Genomic DNA, 19,034 nt, shown 5'->3' with positions numbered 1-19,034 from the left:
TCAGGGCCTTAGATATTCAAGCCTGTTAGCATAGATGTTTCTCCACCCAACGTTACAAGTTTTAAAAAGTGCAGGAAGCTGGAGACGATGTAATTGTATGGAACTTGACCTTGAGTGCTGAAGGTTTTAATAAATTACCCAAGAATAAGCCTTTTCTTTCCTTTACACTTTGCTTATTTTAATAACTATTCCCTTTGCATAGAAGGAGAGCCAGTTCCCAGGAATTGGCGTAGCCAGTTAGACCCAGACAAACGAGTTTCTCAATGGGGAATCAGATGGGAATGTGCCCTTTCTCACTCACCATGGGGTCACTCTGGTATGGCCAGATGGGCGCTGGGCTCCTTGCAAGCCCAGCAAGGAGGTTTGTGCGAGGGTTATGTCGTGTTTGGGAAGCGTGCCCGCTTCCTGAGCGTCTTTGCCCAGTCTTGTGAGCTCCCTTGGTGTGCAGAGAGAGAACCTGCTCTCCTGCGGCCCAGCAGCGCCCTGCCAAGCGTACTGTTGGGCCTGCTCTAATGGTCGTGTTCTGCATATTCCGACTAAGACCCCACTCCAAATGAGATGCCGCAGCCGTAACTTGAGCTCGGAGCTGGGCTGCCGTTCAGAAGCAGCCCGGTTTTCATGCTCCGGATCGCTTACGAGGTGGGATTGCAGCTGGGACCATCGGGGCTGGGTAGGGATGAGCTTGCCAGCAAGTCTCTGGCCCAGTTCGGGGTTATGCGGGATGGAGCTGGGGGTTGTCTGGACTTGAGGGAGGTCAACGGTGTTGCTGGAAAGTTACAGGAATCTGATACTCTCTGCAAGCAGCCTGTGGGGTCTGGAGGTCTGGATACCAGGTTTTTTAATGCCAACAAAAGTTGCATCTAGGTGTCCATTCCCTAAGGTGTGTGGAGTCTGTCTTCTGGTTTTATATAGACATGATAACAGCCTGATTACATGAAAAACTGAATTTTGGAGGAACCAAGGTGATAAATGTGTCTTGATCTAAAAATGCTACTGCCGTCAGATTTAGGGGTAGTTAGGATGGTTTGAGATAGCTTTTTTTTTTTTCTTTTTTTAGTTCTTGTTCTTAGGAAAAAAGCATTTGACCACAAAGAGAGCTTGAAAAACATTTTTCCAAGCTCTGGCAGCTGTGTGGTGGCTTTGGGTATGTTCTCTTCAACTGAAAAAGTAATGTAGAAACTTTTCTTTAAATACAAAATCTGAGCCAAAAGCAAAGCTGCCCTTTTTCTTTAGCATTGCACCGTTTTTTCTTTAAATTCCTAGAATATGTGGGGAAAATGCTTAGTTCATGCTAACTCTCACTGATGATCTTTAGCTACAGCATTCCCACAGTGTCAGTGACTTTGCTAGCAGGACCTCACCCTGCTACAAACAAAATGTGTATCCCCTTGGATGTGCACTGTTAATCAAATGCTGTGACTCCTGTTGTAACATCTCCTTGCTTTGCAGGACCTCCATGCAGTCACAGTCGTCCTATGGCTCCAACTCGCCGCCGCTCAGCAAAATGAACAGCATGAACAAGCTGCCCTCGGTCAGCCAGTTAATTAACCCCCAGCAGCGCAATGCCCTGACCCCAACCACCATCCCTGACGGCATGGGAACCAACAGTAAGAAACCCTTGCTCCTCCTTCTGTTCCATGCATGCTCCTTGCTGGTCTGGGGAAGGAGACTGGACATTTCTGAGGTGCTGTTGTGCCACAGGGCAAGTCTTCTCCGGGCTTCAGCATCCTTCTCTGAGCCTCACAGGGGTGAACAGAGCTCCTTCACGCTGCAAATCTTGCTGGCTGCACTGTTGTCTGTCTTTAAAGACCTTCCCAGCAGAGGAGATGGAAACATTGGCAAACTTTCTTTCATTTCAATTAAGACGCTTCTTAGTTTCAAAGGAAACGTCTGCAGCTCCCAGCTCTGTAACCTGTTTCCTCCTGGCTGCTGAAGAGTGCCCAGCAGCCCTGTAAATCCAGGATGACAGACATGGTTCTGGAGGCTAAGAAGTGCTGCTTTTTTTTAATTTCAAAAGCACTGGGCTCTCGCCCACACCTGTTGCTGATCCCCTTCGGGTGCTCAGTGTCTCTGAAAACAAAGCTGTTTGGCTTCTGTATTGGGTTACTCTGCTGGCTCAGTCCTGCTCCTTTCCTGCAGCAGGGAAAGATGAGATGCCCACAGCTTGCTTAGGTTTCTACAGAGCCTGTTTGTAAGGGAAGGTGATGCAGAGGCAGCGCTGCCAGCAGTGGCTTCGGCAAGGGGAGAGCTCCTGCAGGACTGTCTGTCATCTGGTCCTTGTGCAGTCGTTGGGGCCCTGCCTTAAATTCCTCGTGAGTTTCCTCTGTGTGAGGGTTTAAGGCTGCTTGGGTTGTGGGCTGCGCTGTGCTGGGGGTGAGGCGAGGTGCAGGGATGCCTTGGTAACAATGTGCTCCTCCTTCTCTCCTCCAGTTCCCATGATGGGCACCCACATGGCCATGACCGGCGACATGAATGGCCTCAGCCCCACGCAGGCGCTGCCTCCTCCCCTCTCCATGCCTTCAACGTCCCACTGCACTCCCCCTCCTCCATACCCCACAGACTGCAGCATTGTCAGGTGAGCAGGAGCAGGCTGCCCAGCACATCTACCCATGGGGAGCAGAGGCCTCGTGCCGGGAGCCTGAATAGCCCCTGCCAGGTCCCTCACCCCGTTTTCCTGGAGTTCTGCATCCAGTGGGCTTCGGCAGGCCTGAGGCTGGGCCACCCTCTGGGCCCTGAGCCTCAACCCTCCCAACTCTGAGCAGCTGAGAGAAACAGGGACAGTAGGACTGCAAGAAAGCCAAGGGATACAGCATCTGCTGGACTGGTGGAGCAGAGGGCACCCTGAAATAAGCCAGGGAGTCTTGCAGATTTTTTTTTTTTTAACTGACACTTGTATTTTTTTCTTCTGTGGCCATGCAGCAAGCTGTGGCTGGGGTCAGAAGTACAACCAGCCTCCCTAGAGATGCAGCTCGTCTGCCCTCCATGAAGTCAAACAGGTTGAAAAATGCTCCCCACGATCCTTTATACTTAGAGAGGAACGTGATGATTTGAAGTACTGTGGGTGCATGATGTGTCTGAGCCCCAGACCAACCGCCTTGGTGAAGCCCTCTGTCTATGTGGCGTGCTGCCATGGGCTCAGCTACGTTCTGGGTCAACCTGGCAAGAAGGTCTTTGGGAGCCTTCCTGCCCTGACATCTGGGATGCAGCACCAGCTTTCGGCTAAGGCAAGGTGCTGCCATGAGGGTTGTCTACTAGGAGCCAACCTTGAAGGACTCCCTCATTTGTTTGGTGTGGCAGCGATGTGGCTTGCTGGCCTGGGATGTCTTGGAGGAGGTCAAGCCAAGGGTAAAAGCTTCATTTTCTGTTGCTGCAGGTTGGCTTAGTGTTTGGTTTTTCTGTGGTTTGGGCTGTTGCAGCCAGGGTGATCCTTTTTTCTCTCTCCTTCCTTCCTTCCTCCTCTGCAGCTTCTTAGCGAGGTTGGGCTGCTCATCCTGTGTGGATTATTTCACGACCCAGGGGCTGACCACCATCTATCAGATTGAGCATTACTCCATGGATGTAAGTAACTCCTCACCATTTCCTTTGTTTGCAGTCTTGGCCCTGCTGTAGAAACAGGTCAAATCCAGACTCAGGATTTTTTTATGTGATTAGTTTGATTTAAGACTGTTGCACACGACAGAAAACTTACCGGGAGGTATAGAGGCTGGACTCGGTGCCAGTTGGTGGTTGTAACTACCTTGCCTGGCACAGAGAAAGTGCATCTCCCCCTCCCCACTGCTGTCCTTTTTAGTCCCCAAAGTGGCCCCAGCCCACACGCCTGTTAAATCTGCAAGGCTTGGTTTCAGTTTATGCTCCTCTGAAACACCTCACTCGCCTGCAGACAAGTAGGCTGTCCAGAAGTGGTCTGCGTTTTTCCCCTCCCTGCTTCTGTTTTCTGGCCTTACCTTAACAATCTTCCCTTGCCACTGATGTCTCGGCCCAGCTGCCTTTTCTCTTGCATGGCTGTTGCTGCAGGGTTGCTTCCTCCTATCCTGTGCTGCTGCTCTCCAGAGATTGGCCCTCCCTTTTCTGCCCCAAGACTTTGCAAGGCTGTGATGCTTCCTAGGCTGGGCTGCCTTCCTTCTGCTGATGCTCTAATTAGAAAAGCTGACCCAAATTAACCAAAGCTGGATGCTAACTTGTTTTCAAAAGCCAATGTCACATTTCCCAGAGTTAGGTAAGGCTGCCCTCGAGTACAGTACCCGCAGAGGTTGATGGGGCCTCAAAATCCAAATGTTTTAAGCTTAGGTTTCTGTCTTAAACTTTTGTTCAAGTCATCTAGGCAGTTTCTGTAGAGTCAGACCCAGAGCTTTGAATATTGGAGCCCAAACTTTAATTCTAAAATCCTCTTGCAGGCTTTGAAATGAACAGTGAACTTTTCAAAGCTGTTGAACTTCTGCAGTCCAGCATCCCCCACCACAGACAACCAGTAGAACTCTTCAAAGGAGTTTTGGAGGCCTTGCAGTCCAGTTAAACTTCTAGCTTCATCATAGGTCATCATATCTTATGCATGAATGTGTCACTTCCAAAGGGACCTTGTGTCATCAGTCCTTGCTGCCTCTCAGCTACACATACTTGTTCAGGAGTGGTGAGCCAGTGAACCACCACCTGCAGGATCAGTGGATCAGTGACTTGTCTTCCGTAGTGCATCACAGCCACCGTGGGTTAATAATTAAGCATCTGCAGGGTGGCCCAGAGGCTGCTTCTACCGGAGCCCAGACCCCCTGGATTGCCCAGGGATTGCCCTGTTAAGCCCTGTTCCTTGCCTTGCAGGATCTGGTGAGCCTCAAGATCCCGGAGCAGTTCCGCCATGCCATCTGGAAGGGCATCCTGGACCACCGGCAGCTCCATGACTTCTCCTCCCCTCCCCACCTCCTGCGTACCCCCAGCGGCGCCTCCACTGTCAGCGTGGGCTCCAGCGAGACCCGTGGGGAGCGGGTCATCGACGCGGTCCGTTTCACGCTCCGGCAGACCATTTCCTTCCCACCCCGCGACGAGTGGAACGACTTCAACTTCGACATGGATGCCCGGCGCAACAAACAGCAACGCATCAAGGAGGAAGGGGAGTGAGCTCCGCAGACCCCGCTCCGCCCCGCCTCAGCCACAAACTGCTCAGCCCTTCGTTTTGTCTTCCCTTCTGCTTGGTACTGCACCCCCGGACGAAGGGCGGAGGGAGCCTCCTTGCTCGCTCGTGCTAGTTATGCCCTTGGCGCTGCCCAGGCCATGCTCCTGGACCGCAGCCTCCACCCCAGCTCTTGCAAGAGGAGGAGCTGAGCGAAGGGGGAAGGCGGGTGGCGTTTCCTTGAAAGCCGTTGGCCTTCTTGAGAAGGCGTTGTCCTTGTTTCATGTTTTCCTTTGGGGAGAGGGCTTCTTTTCTTGACTTTTTGAATCCTCACACGCCTTGTGGGTGTCCTGACCTGCAAACTCTCTCTCTCATCCAGCAATCCCACTTTGAAAAGCAGGAAGGTTTAAACATTTTTTTAAAGCCAAAACCAAAAAAGTAAAAATCAATACCCAAAGCCACCAAACCAACAGTTCATCTGAAAAACAAATGGGAATTGGTCTGCTGAATGTTGCACTTAAACAGCCTCTTCCCCCAGAGCTGAGCGCTCTGTTCATGTGTACTATTCTCCAGCGGAGACAGCACATGCACTTTGCTGGACAGGCCAGAGCTTATGGCCACCTGCAACCCTCTTTTTCCTTTTCCTTTGCATTCTATAGGGGAAAAACAAACCTGGTTTCTCTTCTCATTTTGAATGTACGCTCTACTTGTATATCCTGGTTTGCTTTGGTCAGGATATAAATGCCGATACAGCCATAAGTAATTCTGACACTTGTCAGTAATTCTGACTCTTGTCCCCCACCCAACATTAGCCACTCTGTACTACTACTGAAACTTAAGCTAGAGAATTAGGCTTTGCCACATATGCCGCCTGGTTAGTTTAGCACAAGGGTTTGCCTGCCTGTCTTCTGACCAGAGGACTTACTGGGAGCTGCACACTGATTTGTAGGGCTTCAGCTACCCAGAACACGGGCAATTCTTTATTTAGACTGTTAGATTGGTTAATTAAAGTAGAGCTGTCTTTAGACATGCCTGTAGTAGCCTGGAATGTGTTATTTTGTTGCTGGGGACTATAGACTAAATAATGAGCAACAAAAAGTGCAGAGTAAAAAATATACGTAATACGCGTTTTCCAGCAGCCTCAGAACAAACACCAGTTCTGTGGTAGTATGAGTGTTGCTACTGCAGAAGTCCTGTTTACATGAAAAAAATGATTTTTCTGTTATTTTTTCTTCATTGGTTGAACAGCAGCTGTGCTCTGAGGCATTTCCTCTGACTGCCAGTGATACTGTGGACAAGTAACTGAACATTTTCACATTTATGTTGGCCAAGGTAGTGTGACTGGAAAAACTAAAGCAAGGGGCTTGGCTCAGGACTGCTGCTTTCAGGTTGGCTTTTGCTGTTAACAGTAAGCCTGGCTTTGTTTTTTTACTGGAGAAAGATGGAAGAAGCAGCTTTTAAAGGACTTGTCATCCTACCTTGCTACAACCAAATAATCTTGTTTCAATGCAGTGGCTGTCTTCTGGGCCCTGCTGTGTGCCTCTTATTTCACATAATCGACACTGTTAGCATCCTCCTCCATCTGTCCATTGTGCCAGGTTGCATTCAAAGACTGCCTTTAGGTAACTGTGCAAGCCTATTTTGGATAGCTCTGAGCGGTAATGTAAGATGGTTACCTTGTAAAGTTTGTATATATATTTTTTTGTATGTGTAATTTTTGTTTCCTACAGCATAACATGCCAATTTTTATTTCTTCTTGGGCTACTGGGTCTGACAGAACCACGTTAAAATGTTTTTTGTTTTTCTGTTTTTTTAATTATTGTTTTTATGCAGAATGCTTACCGTATACTGTGTAACAAATGGCGTCGTCACTGGACAAATATATTTGTATTTTTTCATACTGAGATTCCCGTGTTACTTTGCAGTTGAGGGGAGGGGGCAGGTACCGAAAGCCTGTTTTATCATTTTGTTTTGTAACACTTCAAAGAGCAGCGTCCTAGATTTCAAAGTATTTAACATGCTCAGTGTGAAAACTTACTATGTCTATTTTTTTTTTTTTCATTCTAGTATGCTACAAAAGGAGCGAGTCAGCCTGCTCTTGACTCAATGCAAGAATTCATTCAGCAGGGCAGTGTTAGCGTGGGGAAAGTGTTAGTGCGGGTACTCTGCAAGGTCCTGGAGGTGAGCTGGGTTGTGCCCTTCTCACCTCCGTGGTTTTGCATCTCCATTGTGTAATCCTTCTGAGCTGCTTCAGTACTGTACAAATATTGATGCCTTCATGACCTTCGTTCTAGGAACTAGGAAGCTTCTGACTACCAAGGTTAATGCAGTTAATGCCGTGCCCAGAGTCTGGGCGCAAGAACATTAGTATCTGCTTTTCAAATCAGCAGTAAGATGGAGCTTTTCTGCTACATCACTAGTGACTAAAATATATGCTGTGAAAACCTTCTTTCCACTGTATACCACTACGGAGTGCACTTATGTGTAACTGGGATCTTCACGTGAGTTTGAACAGCTGTAGCTTTTACCCTCCCCTGTAGAGCTGTGATTATTTTTGTTGTTGTTGTTTTGTTTTGATACATCAAAGCCCGTGGGTTAATTGAGCTGAGGATCTACCAATGCTTGTAGCAATGACAGTGTTGCCTGCACCAGGATTTGTGTGTGTTTTGGAACACCCTGTTGTTGAAGTCGATGAAAATAAAAGCCGGACTGAAAATGATGCTGAATTCCCGAACAGCTTCCTTTCTTGCCTGTGCGCCGCCTTGGAAATGAGCAGGAGCCTGTGCTGCTGCTTATTCCTCTGAGCAGCGGGGCCTAGCGTCACCTCTGCATATGTGTGTGTTTGTCTAATCCCCTTAGATGCTCACCAGTCACTTCTTTTGCAGCTGTACCTTGACCCAACACAGAGGCTGAGGAGGTGGTGGTTTGGCTGATGTGACCTGCAGCTGTTTCAGTGGCTGTTAAATTTCATGCAGTCCCACCTTAGGTCCATTAAGTTGCACACTCAGTCTGTCTTTCTGCAAAGACTGGGGAGAGGGAAAATCCCCTCTCTGTGTACTTCCCTTGAGAGCTGGCTTCATGTTCACCATTAAAATTGAGATAGCTGAAGCAAGAAATTCAGGCATCCACTTCTTGTTTATTAAAAAACCTTTCCCATTCAACAGGGAGACCTTTCATATTTCTGTATCATCCATGTTGCATGGGCGTGTTACGAAGCGTCACCACATCCACATCTGTCATGTTTCTGGCACATTGCATGGTTGACCCCTGTAGGCCTTTCCCTGAAAGGTAGAGGCTTCTGGCTTGTGGATTATTTGCATAGTTCCTTTTTTTTTTTTTTTTTTTTTTTTTTTTTTTTTTTTCCCCTTTCAGCCTTTATTCTGTTTTTGAGCAGGGTATGGGGAAATGCTTTATATTCAAAATCCTCCTCAAACATGGCAAGGCTGTGTGCCCGTGGGGTGGGGAGAAGAGAATTTGGGCTTTGGACAAGCAGGGGCAGTACTACCCTTTTCCCTACTCTCCGTTTGTGAAATAGCCTCGCACTGCCACATCCAGCACCACCCTTGGAGTTTGGGGATGCTTGTCCTTCATGCCTAGCTTACATCAAAGACCTCATGCATCACTACATTCATCTTCTCTTCTACCTTTTGCTTTTTTCTTTGTATATTGGTTCCTCCTGATACTGCTTCAGTCTGATGGGCTATCACCTTAATGGCCCAGCTTCATCAGTGGTTTCTGTATAAAACCATGTCTGCCTCCTACAGCTTTCCTGAGGTTGTGGCTGGAGGAAAGGGCTCAGGAAGGCACCAAAAGGTCAGGGAAAAACTCATCTTAAAAGAGGAAAATGCCATCGCTTCTCTTGGGAGTTACTTTCACATTGACCATTAAGGCAGGGAATGCCTGCCTGAATTCTTTGGTTCTGGTCACTGCTGCTTTTCCCTTTGGCCAAAGGCTTAGAGAAGCTCTTGTCTCTGGCTATCGCTAGCTGGAGGCATCATTGCCCTTATTCCACTTGGATAGGCAGGGATTGCTTGAATGTGCTATTGAAAACTAATATGCTACCCTCAAAGAGAGAAGTGCTGCTGCGATGACTGCCAGAACTTGCTGTTTCAGCTGATGGGCTCCTTGCCTCTAGATGAGCAAACTGAATCAGGTAAAATAAGATTTCAGTTTCCATTAACCAGATAGGCTTGAAACATGTTTGCTGATGATTGCAATAGCTGTCTGCTGTGAACCATCGCTAGATTAGAAACTTCTGCGTTGCTTATACGAGAGCAATGGTTTTGGTGCAGAGGAATCCAAAGCTAATGCTCTCCCTTTCATCCTCCACATCTTCCTGTTGGAATTTTGTCTTTGGATAATGAGATAACTCATATGCAGGTATGAAGTTTCCTAAGCACACTGAAGCTAGCTAGTTTGGGCCCTACAGCCTCGCCTGGCAGCCAGGCTGGAGTAGAGCCTGAGGCCTGGGATGTTCTGGCTCTCTGTGATCCATGAGAACAGGGAATTGACTTCCCGAGCACACAGCAGAGGGAGGAGGCTGGAGTTTTGGAGCCGTTTTGTTGAGGCTCGGGTACATTGGCTGTGAAGGTCAGATGAATGTGAAGGAAAAGATATATTCTGTCAGCAAGGACTAGTTCAGCCTTCTCCCAGCTTGCTTCCTTAGGAATGAAGTGCCAATATTTTACTCAGGTATATGGCAGTTACCCTTTGCTGCAACTTTGCTGTCCCATTGGTCCCTCTTCTTTGTATGCTCATGCTCTCTGGGTTAGATATGTTATCCCTTGAGCACAAGCCATTAATATCAGCTCTGTGGGCCTGGGTGGTTTTGGCTTTGTGTACCTGTGTGTGTTTACATGCATGTGTTTCTGGTAGTGGGGCCTGGATCCTCTCCACAGCCCCCTGCGCCTGCCTGTGGGTGCTGCCCATCGTGCTGTGCCCTGCTGCTGGGTGAGCATAGCCGGGTGCTGCCCCAGATCGGCAATTGGGATCCCCACAGACGTGTGCCAGTCCGATTCCTTTTTGGGGGGAGGAAGGGGCAGCTGGTTTTGTTAAAATGCTTTGACTTCCTTGTAAACACTCCCACAGACTCGTGCATTGTGTTTCAGGAGCCGTCGGCTCTGCCTGCATGAAGCAAGCCAGATGCCTGCGACTGGGGGAGAGTAAAGGAAAAGCTGCTGGGGGGTGGGAGGGGAAGGGGCAGGAGACACACAGCTTGGGGGGGGGCTGCATCTGCCTGCCCCTGGGGCACGGTGAGCACCACGGGACAGCCTGGAGCCAGCGTGCGGCCACCGGGTGCCTGCAGCACCGAAGCCAAAGGGCATCACCCCACTCCCCCAGCAACACCCAACACAGCCCACGGGCATCTGGATTTTGGCCTGAAAGCTCTAAATTTTTGGGGAGGGTCTTCATGCAGCATTCATCTGTGTTTTTTTCTCACTTCCACTGCAGTGCACAGCTCTTTGCATTCAGCACCAACACAGGCACTGCAGCCAGCGGCTTTTTTGGCTGTGCCACTTCCCCCGACGGTGGGGATGCGTGCTCTAACATGAGGTGGGTGCCTTCTGGCATGCTCAGCAATTACTCACAGGCAGCTGGGCTGATACCAACCATTACAGCATACAAGGGAGATGCTTACATTGTCTCTCCCAACTGCCTAGGGTAGGAGATTAGGCTCCCTGCATCATCAGTGGCAAGAAAGTCCCCGGGGAGCCATTCAGAACATATTAGCTTCCCACTCTGAATCATGCCCTGGAAGATGTGGTCTCATTATTGCCTGCATAAAGGTCAAGGGAAGACGAAGTTTGTTTGTTAATATTAAGCAGGATGGCTCTGTCCCTGCAATCAGCTTTGCTGGGTTCCTAAGGCTCGGGGCTGCTCTGCCAGAGAAGCTTCCACGGCAGAGTTGTGTGCCAGGCAAGCAGCTGGCTGCAGGGCTCCACGTGCAGAGAAGAAACTGGTGCAGGAGCTGAAAAGGAAAAAATAGAGAAAAAAAAAATAGAAAGAAAAAAATATTGGGAGACCTGGGTAAGAGCTGGTGCTTTTCCTATTCTATTTTTACAGCCAGTACTCTCGAAATGAATATCTAGCAGCAGAAGTGAAAATATATATATATTTTTTTTTAATTAAATAGAAAAAAAAAAAAAAAGAGAGAGAGAGAAGAGAGAGAGAGAGAGAGAGACGAGGGGAGCTCGCTCCCGCATTCCTCGGCTCCTTTGTCGCAGGGGCTTCCTCCGAGACGAGCGGAGCGCAGCGGGCGGGCACCACTGCCCTCTGCCGGGGCCGCGCTCCAGGCTCCCCGGGGCCGAAGCAGCACGGACGGGGCTGCAGCCCCCACCTCGGAGCCGCTGTGCCCCGCCCCGGGCTGCTCCTCTGCGAGAAGCGTGGCCGAGTTTTGCAGAACTGCATTTTTATTATTATTATTATTATTTTTAATTTTGACACACACAAAACCCATCCCATGCGCGGCAGCTGTTTCGGTGCCTCTTGGATATTCATTTTGCATGGCTTGGATAAACGAGTGACCTGTGGGGGTTTTGGAGCAGCATTTCTTGTAGCTGCATCTGGGGAAAGGTGCTGCTCTCCTTCCCTTTGCTGTGCACCCAGGGATCCCCCAGAGCAGTGCCCATGCCAGGCAGCACCGGCACCAGTGGGAAAGGCAGAAGGCGAAGCCATGAAGCTGTCCCCGGCCAAAGCAGCAGGGCCAAATGCCCTCACCCCGGGCAGATCTTGGGTGCCAAAAGGCTAAAGCTGTGCCCTGGCTTGACAAAAACCTCTGCCTGGAGCTGCCTCTGGAGCCAGAGCTCACGCACCCCGGGAGGCTGGCTGGAGGGAAGCAGCCCTGCGTGGCTCCCTGGTGCAGCATCACCCCGCAGCCTCGGCCAGCCTGCAGCAGCACCCTGCGTGCCTGGCCCGAGGGCAAGACGCGCTCCACCTTCCCCCTCCATGCACGCAGCACCTCGGCTGCAAAATGCAAAAAAGTCCTCACTGCCCCAGCGATACGCATCTCCTCCAGCTGAGAAAACACCACCAGCTATTTTGCAGCGAGCGCACGCCGCAGCCAGGAACTCCCACTGCAGCACCTGGCTGCAGCACCGGCGGCCGGCTCGGGGCTCCCACGCCACCGCAGGAGCCAGCTGAGCCAGTCTGGGTGGGGAGCCCGGCACCCCGCCAGGGCCCACCCGCCCGCGGCACCCAGCACCCCACTGTGCACCTGCACGGCTCTGCGGGGTGCTGCCTCCCCCCCGGGGCTCCCCGCTGGGGTTGCTGGCTCTGGCTCAGTTTGCTGGCGCGTGCTTTAGAAGCTCACCTTGCCTGTTTTGGAACCGTATGAGATTTTGGGAGGGCTGGGGGCAAACGTGAGCGCAGCTCCCAGCAGCGGGTAGGTGCCCACCGCAGCGCAGGGCTTTGCTATGGGGGTGTTTTACATGGAGAGGATGTACTGGCAGTGCTCCTGCAGGATCTGGTGCTCAGCTCACATGGGCTCCTTGCTCTCACCAAGGTGCTCCCCTTGCTCAACTGTGCCCTGGCCTCCAGGTCCCTCCTGTGGCCCACAGGGAGACTCAAGGGAAGGGTGCCCAAACCACTCCGGTGCGCGCAACGGTGTGAGCTGGCTGCTCAGCTGCAAGGTGAGGACATGCAGATGTCAGGCGTTTATTTTCAGCTTCTCAGCCTTCAGTCTGAGCATTTCCTAGTGCTGTCATACCTGGCCATCTTCTGTCCATGGCTGCACTTTTCTGTGCCCCATCAGCAGCTGCAAGATGAGCAGCTCTGAAAGGGAAGCTGCTGGGGAGATCCCTTAGAACGGGTTTGAGATATGCCCTAGAGCAGTGTTTTACAATTTTCCAGGAGAGCCTCTGATTTCCTCCATTTTTTCCCGGCCTTCCTCAACATCATCCCAGGGCACCTGCTGACTTCTTCCCATTTTCATCCTGAAGTTGCTTTTGCCTGATTATTATTATTTTTTGGTTGGTTGATTTTTGTTGTGTTCCCCCCCCTCCCCCCCAGTTCTTCTGTGAGCTTCTGATTCATTTGGCTTCTGATTCCTTGGAAATCGCCTCTGGAGACAATGCTGAAGATTTCTACACATGTGATCCAAATTCTTGGCTGCATAGCCCTCAGCGCTGCAATTGGGTAAGAAATGTTACAACAGATCCCAGTCCTCTGGAGCAGGGCTGTTAGGAAACAAAATATTGCACAGCCCTACGTGAAAAAAAGAAGAAAAAAAAAATCTCTTTGATTAATTAAAGGTGTGGGTGGATGCACAATTGCATCAAATTATCCATGCGTCATGGAGAAATGCGAGATAAATGCATCCACCCGTTGTGCCAAGGACATGGTCAAGCAGCCTGTGCTGAGCCTGGGGAGGAGATGCCAACCTGAAGGTACTCACCAGGGTTGTCATGGGGGTGTCCTTCACCCAAACAGGAGCTGGAGGGTCACATCCAACACATGGTGAGGTGCCGGTGGCACGGAGCCCAGCACCTCTCCCTGTGTTTGGCCCTCTGAAGGTGATGCAGGGCTCCTGCACTCCAACAAACAAGCAGCCCTGAGCGTTGGTGCACATGAGCCGATCCCTTCCCTGCTGGAGTTTTGGCTCTAACCTCACCCCCAAAGCCACAACCTCCTTGCTAAGCCCTGAGCAGGGCTTAGTTTGGGTGGGAGCAGCCTGTGGCCGCGCCTGCCTGTTGCTGAGGGCACAACGACCTTACTTTGCTCTCCTTCAGAAAAGCTTCCTTCCAGCATAAAGTCCTCCGGGCATCAAGACGGTTTCTTCTATTATAATGTATACTCCCCCCTTTATGTCTGCTTAATTATTGACTCGACATTGCTGTTTTAGGGGCACCGGGAAGCCAGTGTTTCACGGCTCCCAGCCAGCTGGGCTGTGCCCTGCACTGAAGGCTGAGGCCTTATGGTAAAAGCCCACGCACCGAACCCACGTGCTGGGGTTGCTCAGCCGTGGCATCAATGACTCGGCCAGCCGCAGCCAGGGGATGGGGCAACGCCTTCCACCCGGCCTTATCGTCTCACCCAAGGGAAAGCTATTAGCAAGGAGTAATTAAGACAAGTCAGGGACGGTCTGGCCATGGGCAGTGGCTGTCTGGGGTTATTTCAGACTTGCCTGGGAGGTAAGGAAATTGGACATGAACGAAAGCCCTGCCGGGGATGCCAGCAGGCAGATGGAGGTGGGCAGGTGGGGCAGTGGAAATGAAGGCACTTTGCGGCCCCTCAGGAGCAGACAGAGCTGATGGAAATTTTATTTTTTTTTAACTTTTTTTTTTGGTTGATGGTTTTGTAGTGGTGCCCCCCTGTCTGGGAAGCAGCACAGGGCTTCTGCTATTTCACAGGGGACGAAGCCCGGCCAGAGACAGGGGCTGGGAAGGCACCGAGCACACACTGCAGTACCATAGGCTCTGCTTCACACCTCCAAAACTGAGCTGCAGAAAATGGTCTATACTCATACAGGCAGACATCCTGGGCCAGGTTTTCCTTCCGTTCATGCTGCTTTGGCTGGCTGTGAGCGAGAGAGGAGCAATGCTGGCTGGGTTTCCAGCTGGGACAGGACAAAGGTCTGGGTGATGCTCCAGAGCTGACCTATTCTCCCAGGCAGCACCCTGCTTTTTTTCCCCTTCTATGGCTAGTGCAGAAAGGCCCTACACCTGACCCCTCTGGCCATTGATCCTATTAGCCCACAACTGCCTGATTATTACAGCTACCACACCCCAGCATCATGGTGCCTGATGCACAGCTGCCGAGGGAAGGGGAAGCAAAGAGTCCTCTTGTGTTTTTTTTTTCCTTAAAACTCTAAGATATCCTGAAGAAAGCACCAGCAGCAGTGCCAGAACCTGGGCAGGTGGATGTGCCAGCAGCGAGCTGCACTTTGCACTCTGAAGGCAGCAGAGGAGAGCCCAAGGCAGCAGCACCGTGTGCTGGCGTTGCTGTTAGGTGGTGCTCACAGCTGGTCCAAAGAGCTGCTGAGGGCTGGTAGCTCCACCACACCACCCGGGGCATGGGCTGCCCAGCAGCAGCTTCTGACCTGGAAAATTTCCTCTTGCTGCTGGGCCCATCAGGAGAGCAGGAGATGTTTGTTATCATTTGTCTTGTGGCGCCGGTGGTTGAGCAAGAGGAGCCGGCATGCTGTGCGCATGCCTCTGGGGCTCCCACCTAATCCTGCTGGGTGGAGGACTCGCTGCCTGGGGAATGCTCCTGGCACTGCATGTCCCGCCTTTGTTTCGGCGTAATTAGCGTGGAAAGGGAGAAAGGATGCAGTGCCTCGCACCTCAAGGGGAACCATTACGGCTTCGTTGGGCTCCCAGAGCAATGTGATTTGTGGCTTTGTGCTCGTTCCTCCCAAGAGGTGCTGCTACAGCTCCAGGCCACGTCGAGGCACTGGAAGAGTGGAGTCACGGGCTGCAGGGCTAACGCTGCAGCTCCCGGTGCAGAAACTCAAGCAAAAAGAGGAGGAACTTGCTGGTGGAGCTGCTGCAATATATGGGTTCAATACTTGGGGAAGCACAGGGCACAGCTAGGCAAAGATCCCTGTATGCTTTTTCCCATCCCTAATTGTCCATGGGGACCACACTTGGGTGTGGGGATGGCTGTTGTGAAGCTGTTCGCTCAGAGCTCCTCAGGGCTAAAGTGACATTTGGTGACAAAGTCCTTCCCTGCAGCTGTGGAAACCCATCTGGCAGAGCAAGAACTGATGGGCGCACACTAGAGCTGCTTTCAAAGCTCTTGAGAGGGGGAGAAAAAAGGGAAAAAAAAAAAAGGGAAAAAGCATTGTGTGGAGTGGCTGAGCTTTCCCTGCCCGGCCCCTGTGCTCAGAGGAGCTGTAGGCAGGTAACTGTCACGGAGCAGATAGACATGAAACCACTCAGCTCCTCCTGCCTCACCCAGGGCCAGAAGGGTTTTTTGAAAACAAAAATAAAGGGAAAATTCAGTCTCCACCCATCCACCCAATTTGGCCGGCAAATCAAATGAAACAATCTGAGCGCTGGCACCGTCGGAGCAGTGAAATGCCAGCGCCCAGCCTCGCACATGAGGTGTCGAAACAAAACGAGGTGAACAAACAACCCCTGGGAGCCTGGGGGCACCGGCCTGCTTTTAAGATGCTGGTGGGTTGTTTTCCCCTGTGTGGCAGCGGTGGCAGCCCGTGTCCCCCCCGGGACCAGGATCCCATCCCCGTAGTGCCTGGGCTGATGGGGTTTGGGGGTGCAGGGCCATGCAGGAGCGCCTGTCACTGCTGGTGGTTTTTGGGGACATCCCAATGTGGCCAGCTCCATGCTCAGCTCCTGCATCGGGGCTGGGGCACAACGCAAAGGGGGCACGTTGTCCTCTTTTAAAAGCCATGAGTGGGATCATAAAAAAAAATTCTTCCCAGCCTTTGCTACAGCCCGCTTAAAGCACTGGAGGTGCATCTCCAGCTCTTTCCACCTTCTGTCTCATGGCCATCAGAGCAATTGCTTTCATTTCTAGGATTCGGGAGGGCTGGAGCTGCCAAACCACCTTGGTGGCCCCATCTCCAGCAGGGCCCGGCCTTCAGCTGATGCTTCCAGCAGGAGCACTGCGAGGAGACAGTGGTGGCACTGTGCAGCACTAGGAGGCCACCATGCAGTTGGGTCAGCACAGTGCTATGTGTTTCCCCCAAACCTGGCAGTGAAGCCACCTTACAGCCATTTTGAAGCCATGAAAAGTGTGGTGTGTTTTTTTGCTGGTGTTTTTCCCTGGGAGCAGAGCCGTTGGGCTCGCACGCGAGGCAGCGCAGAGGCTGCTTATCGGCTCACCCCATCGCGGCTGCAGCCCGGTGCTGCCGCTGCCATCTCCGCCGTTAATCTCATTACAAATAAAGGAGGGGTAGAAGCTAAACTGAGCTCATGTTAATTCCCCCTGCCCTGCCCTGCTCAACCTCAGGAAATACCTCCTGGAACTGCCATGCTCGTTACCCAAACCAGCCCTGGAAGTGATCATTAATGTCCTGCTCCCTTGCCAAGCCTGCCTGCTCGCCAGCCCAGATTTGGTCACCCCTGGGACCCCTGCATCCCCCAGCTCCTTGGAGAGCCCCTGCTCTCTGCCTTGCCCCTGAAACCAAGGCGAGAGGGGCCAGGCAGCTCTCCCAGTTGCCTATTTTGCTTTCCCAAGTTCCTGTCTTGTGCTGGGCATATTTTCAGAAGGGTTGGATGGTGGCCAGGGGTTAGGACATTTTTAAATTATTATATATTTTTTTTCATATAATAAATCTTTGCTAAAGGACAAGGAAACAAATCCTGTGCCAGCTTTCACCATATGTTTAAAACAAGATAAAAGTAATGCTGGGCTGGACGTGGCATCCACCAGACCTGCCAAGACAGCAGTTTGCTGGTGTGCTGTGTGCTCTGGGGATGGAGGAGCCGTGCTCCAGGAGGCTGTGGGGGCCCTGCCATCCTCAGTGTTATCTGTATACATGCAGATACAGACATACAAGCACCCGTCTGCACTTGGGCAAGAGCACCATGTTGAGGGTCATACCCTGATGCACAGACAAGCTGCAACATTTCCTCCAGGAAAAAGTGGCTCTTGCAGGTAGGTGATGGGGTGTGGGCGTAGGACCAGTTGCAGAAACAAAAGAAGTGCATGCTTCTTTCCTTTTTTTTAATAAAGTTCTTCCCCAAAGCGTGACTAGCCCATTTTTTCCTCATTGCCGGCACTATTAGAGCCAGCTGTTTTGTTTTTTTTTTTGCCTCCCAGGTTGGACAGGGGTGTGGACAAGAGGAAACAACCTTTTTTTTTTTTTTTTTTTTTTTAATGATGGATTTTCATGGGAAGACCTTGGGCTGCTGCGAGAGCTTGGGCTGGCTCTACCCTAGTTTATCCAGGAGGGATGAGCAGGGCTCGGTGCAAACTCCATCTCCTTCACATCTCCTGGCCAAGCCTCTGCTGCTTGCAGGCACTCAGCAGCTGTTAATTCCACCTGGCAAACGTGTCCAGGCTCTGCCACCTCCCACCACCAGCACCTCGGGCTGGAAGGACCCTTGGATGGAGACTGGGCAGCCTTTAATATCGGTGGGGAGATGGTGCCACCTGAATTGCCCACCGACAGAGCAGAGGAGAGAATACAGCAAGAGAGATGCTGCTGCAAGGTGGGATGGAGCTGGGGGGTCTTCAGCTATCAGGACTTGTTCCTGGGTCTCCAGTAGGCAGCAAAGCTGCTGTATGCCTTTGGGCCATCAGCCTGGCTCCTGGAAATAAAGGGCACATACAAAAGGTCCGACTACATGGTGGTTTATAAGCCTATCACGCCCCAGGTTGGAACTAATGGGGTTTAGTCAACACCCAGCAGAGCTGCTGCAGTCTGACATGTCCGCATGGCCCTGAGCCTCCGCAGCAACCCTGGGAGGTTCAGCAGCTTAAAATTAGCACCACAAAGCCTGCTTGGCTAATGCCCATGGGCACGCCCAGGTTTTATTAGCCTCTGCAGCCACTGGTACACCACCAGCTCGAGGCGTTTCAGCCTTGACTGTGAATTCAGGAATTTGTAAATACCCGACGGCATCCCTTTTGCCCGCAGCTTCCTCATGCTGCCGATGCCCAGCTGCCTGCACAGAGCACCCTGGGTAAGGGGTGATCACCCTGGGCTTGGGGACACGTGGCTGTCAAAGCAAACCCCAAATCCTCGCTAACAAGGAGCCCCTGCACCGAGGATCACCTCACCGTGCAGCACTTCCAGAGCGAGCACCACACCCAAGCGCTTGCACCCTCTTACGTTGTTTTCAAACACTGCTGAAATCTATTATGTTGTTTCCTTTACGAGCTTTTTTCTCCCCTTTTTTTTGACTGTCATAAATCAACGCTGCTAATCCAGCCTGCGTATATTGCTAGGACTAGGAGGGGTACGCTGCCGTTAACAAGAAACCCAGACATTGTTCGTGCATCTCCGTTTTCCAACCACACCTACTGC

General features: G+C 51.4%; 1 protein-coding gene across 5 annotated transcripts in view; it reads left to right on the top strand.

Moving 5' to 3' along the window:
- Positions 1-7,811, top strand: part of TP63 (tumor protein p63) — a gene marked incomplete at its 5' end in the record, with an annotated part of 101,682 nt that extends 93,871 nt beyond the window's left edge. For all 5 annotated transcript variants that reach the window (XM_082767283.1, XM_082767282.1, XM_082767286.1 and 2 more), the window contains 4 exons: positions 1,450-1,607; positions 2,431-2,575; positions 3,465-3,558; positions 4,813-7,811. In XM_082767283.1, coding sequence (XP_082623409.1) covers positions 1,450-1,607; positions 2,431-2,575; positions 3,465-3,558; positions 4,813-5,109 — 694 coding nt within the window. In that variant the 3' untranslated portion in view covers positions 5,110-7,811. The remainder of the gene's footprint in view (positions 1-1,449; positions 1,608-2,430; positions 2,576-3,464; positions 3,559-4,812) is intronic.
- Between the last annotated feature and the right edge of the window lie 11,223 nt (positions 7,812-19,034).

The sequence above is a fragment of the Aythya marila genome (assembly GCF_965140915.1).
Source record: "Aythya marila genome assembly, chromosome: 9".
Classification (NCBI taxonomy): Eukaryota; Metazoa; Chordata; class Aves; order Anseriformes; family Anatidae; genus Aythya; species Aythya marila.
Note: the sequence above shows the minus strand (reverse complement) of the source record. Positions and strands in the feature narration are given on the sequence as shown.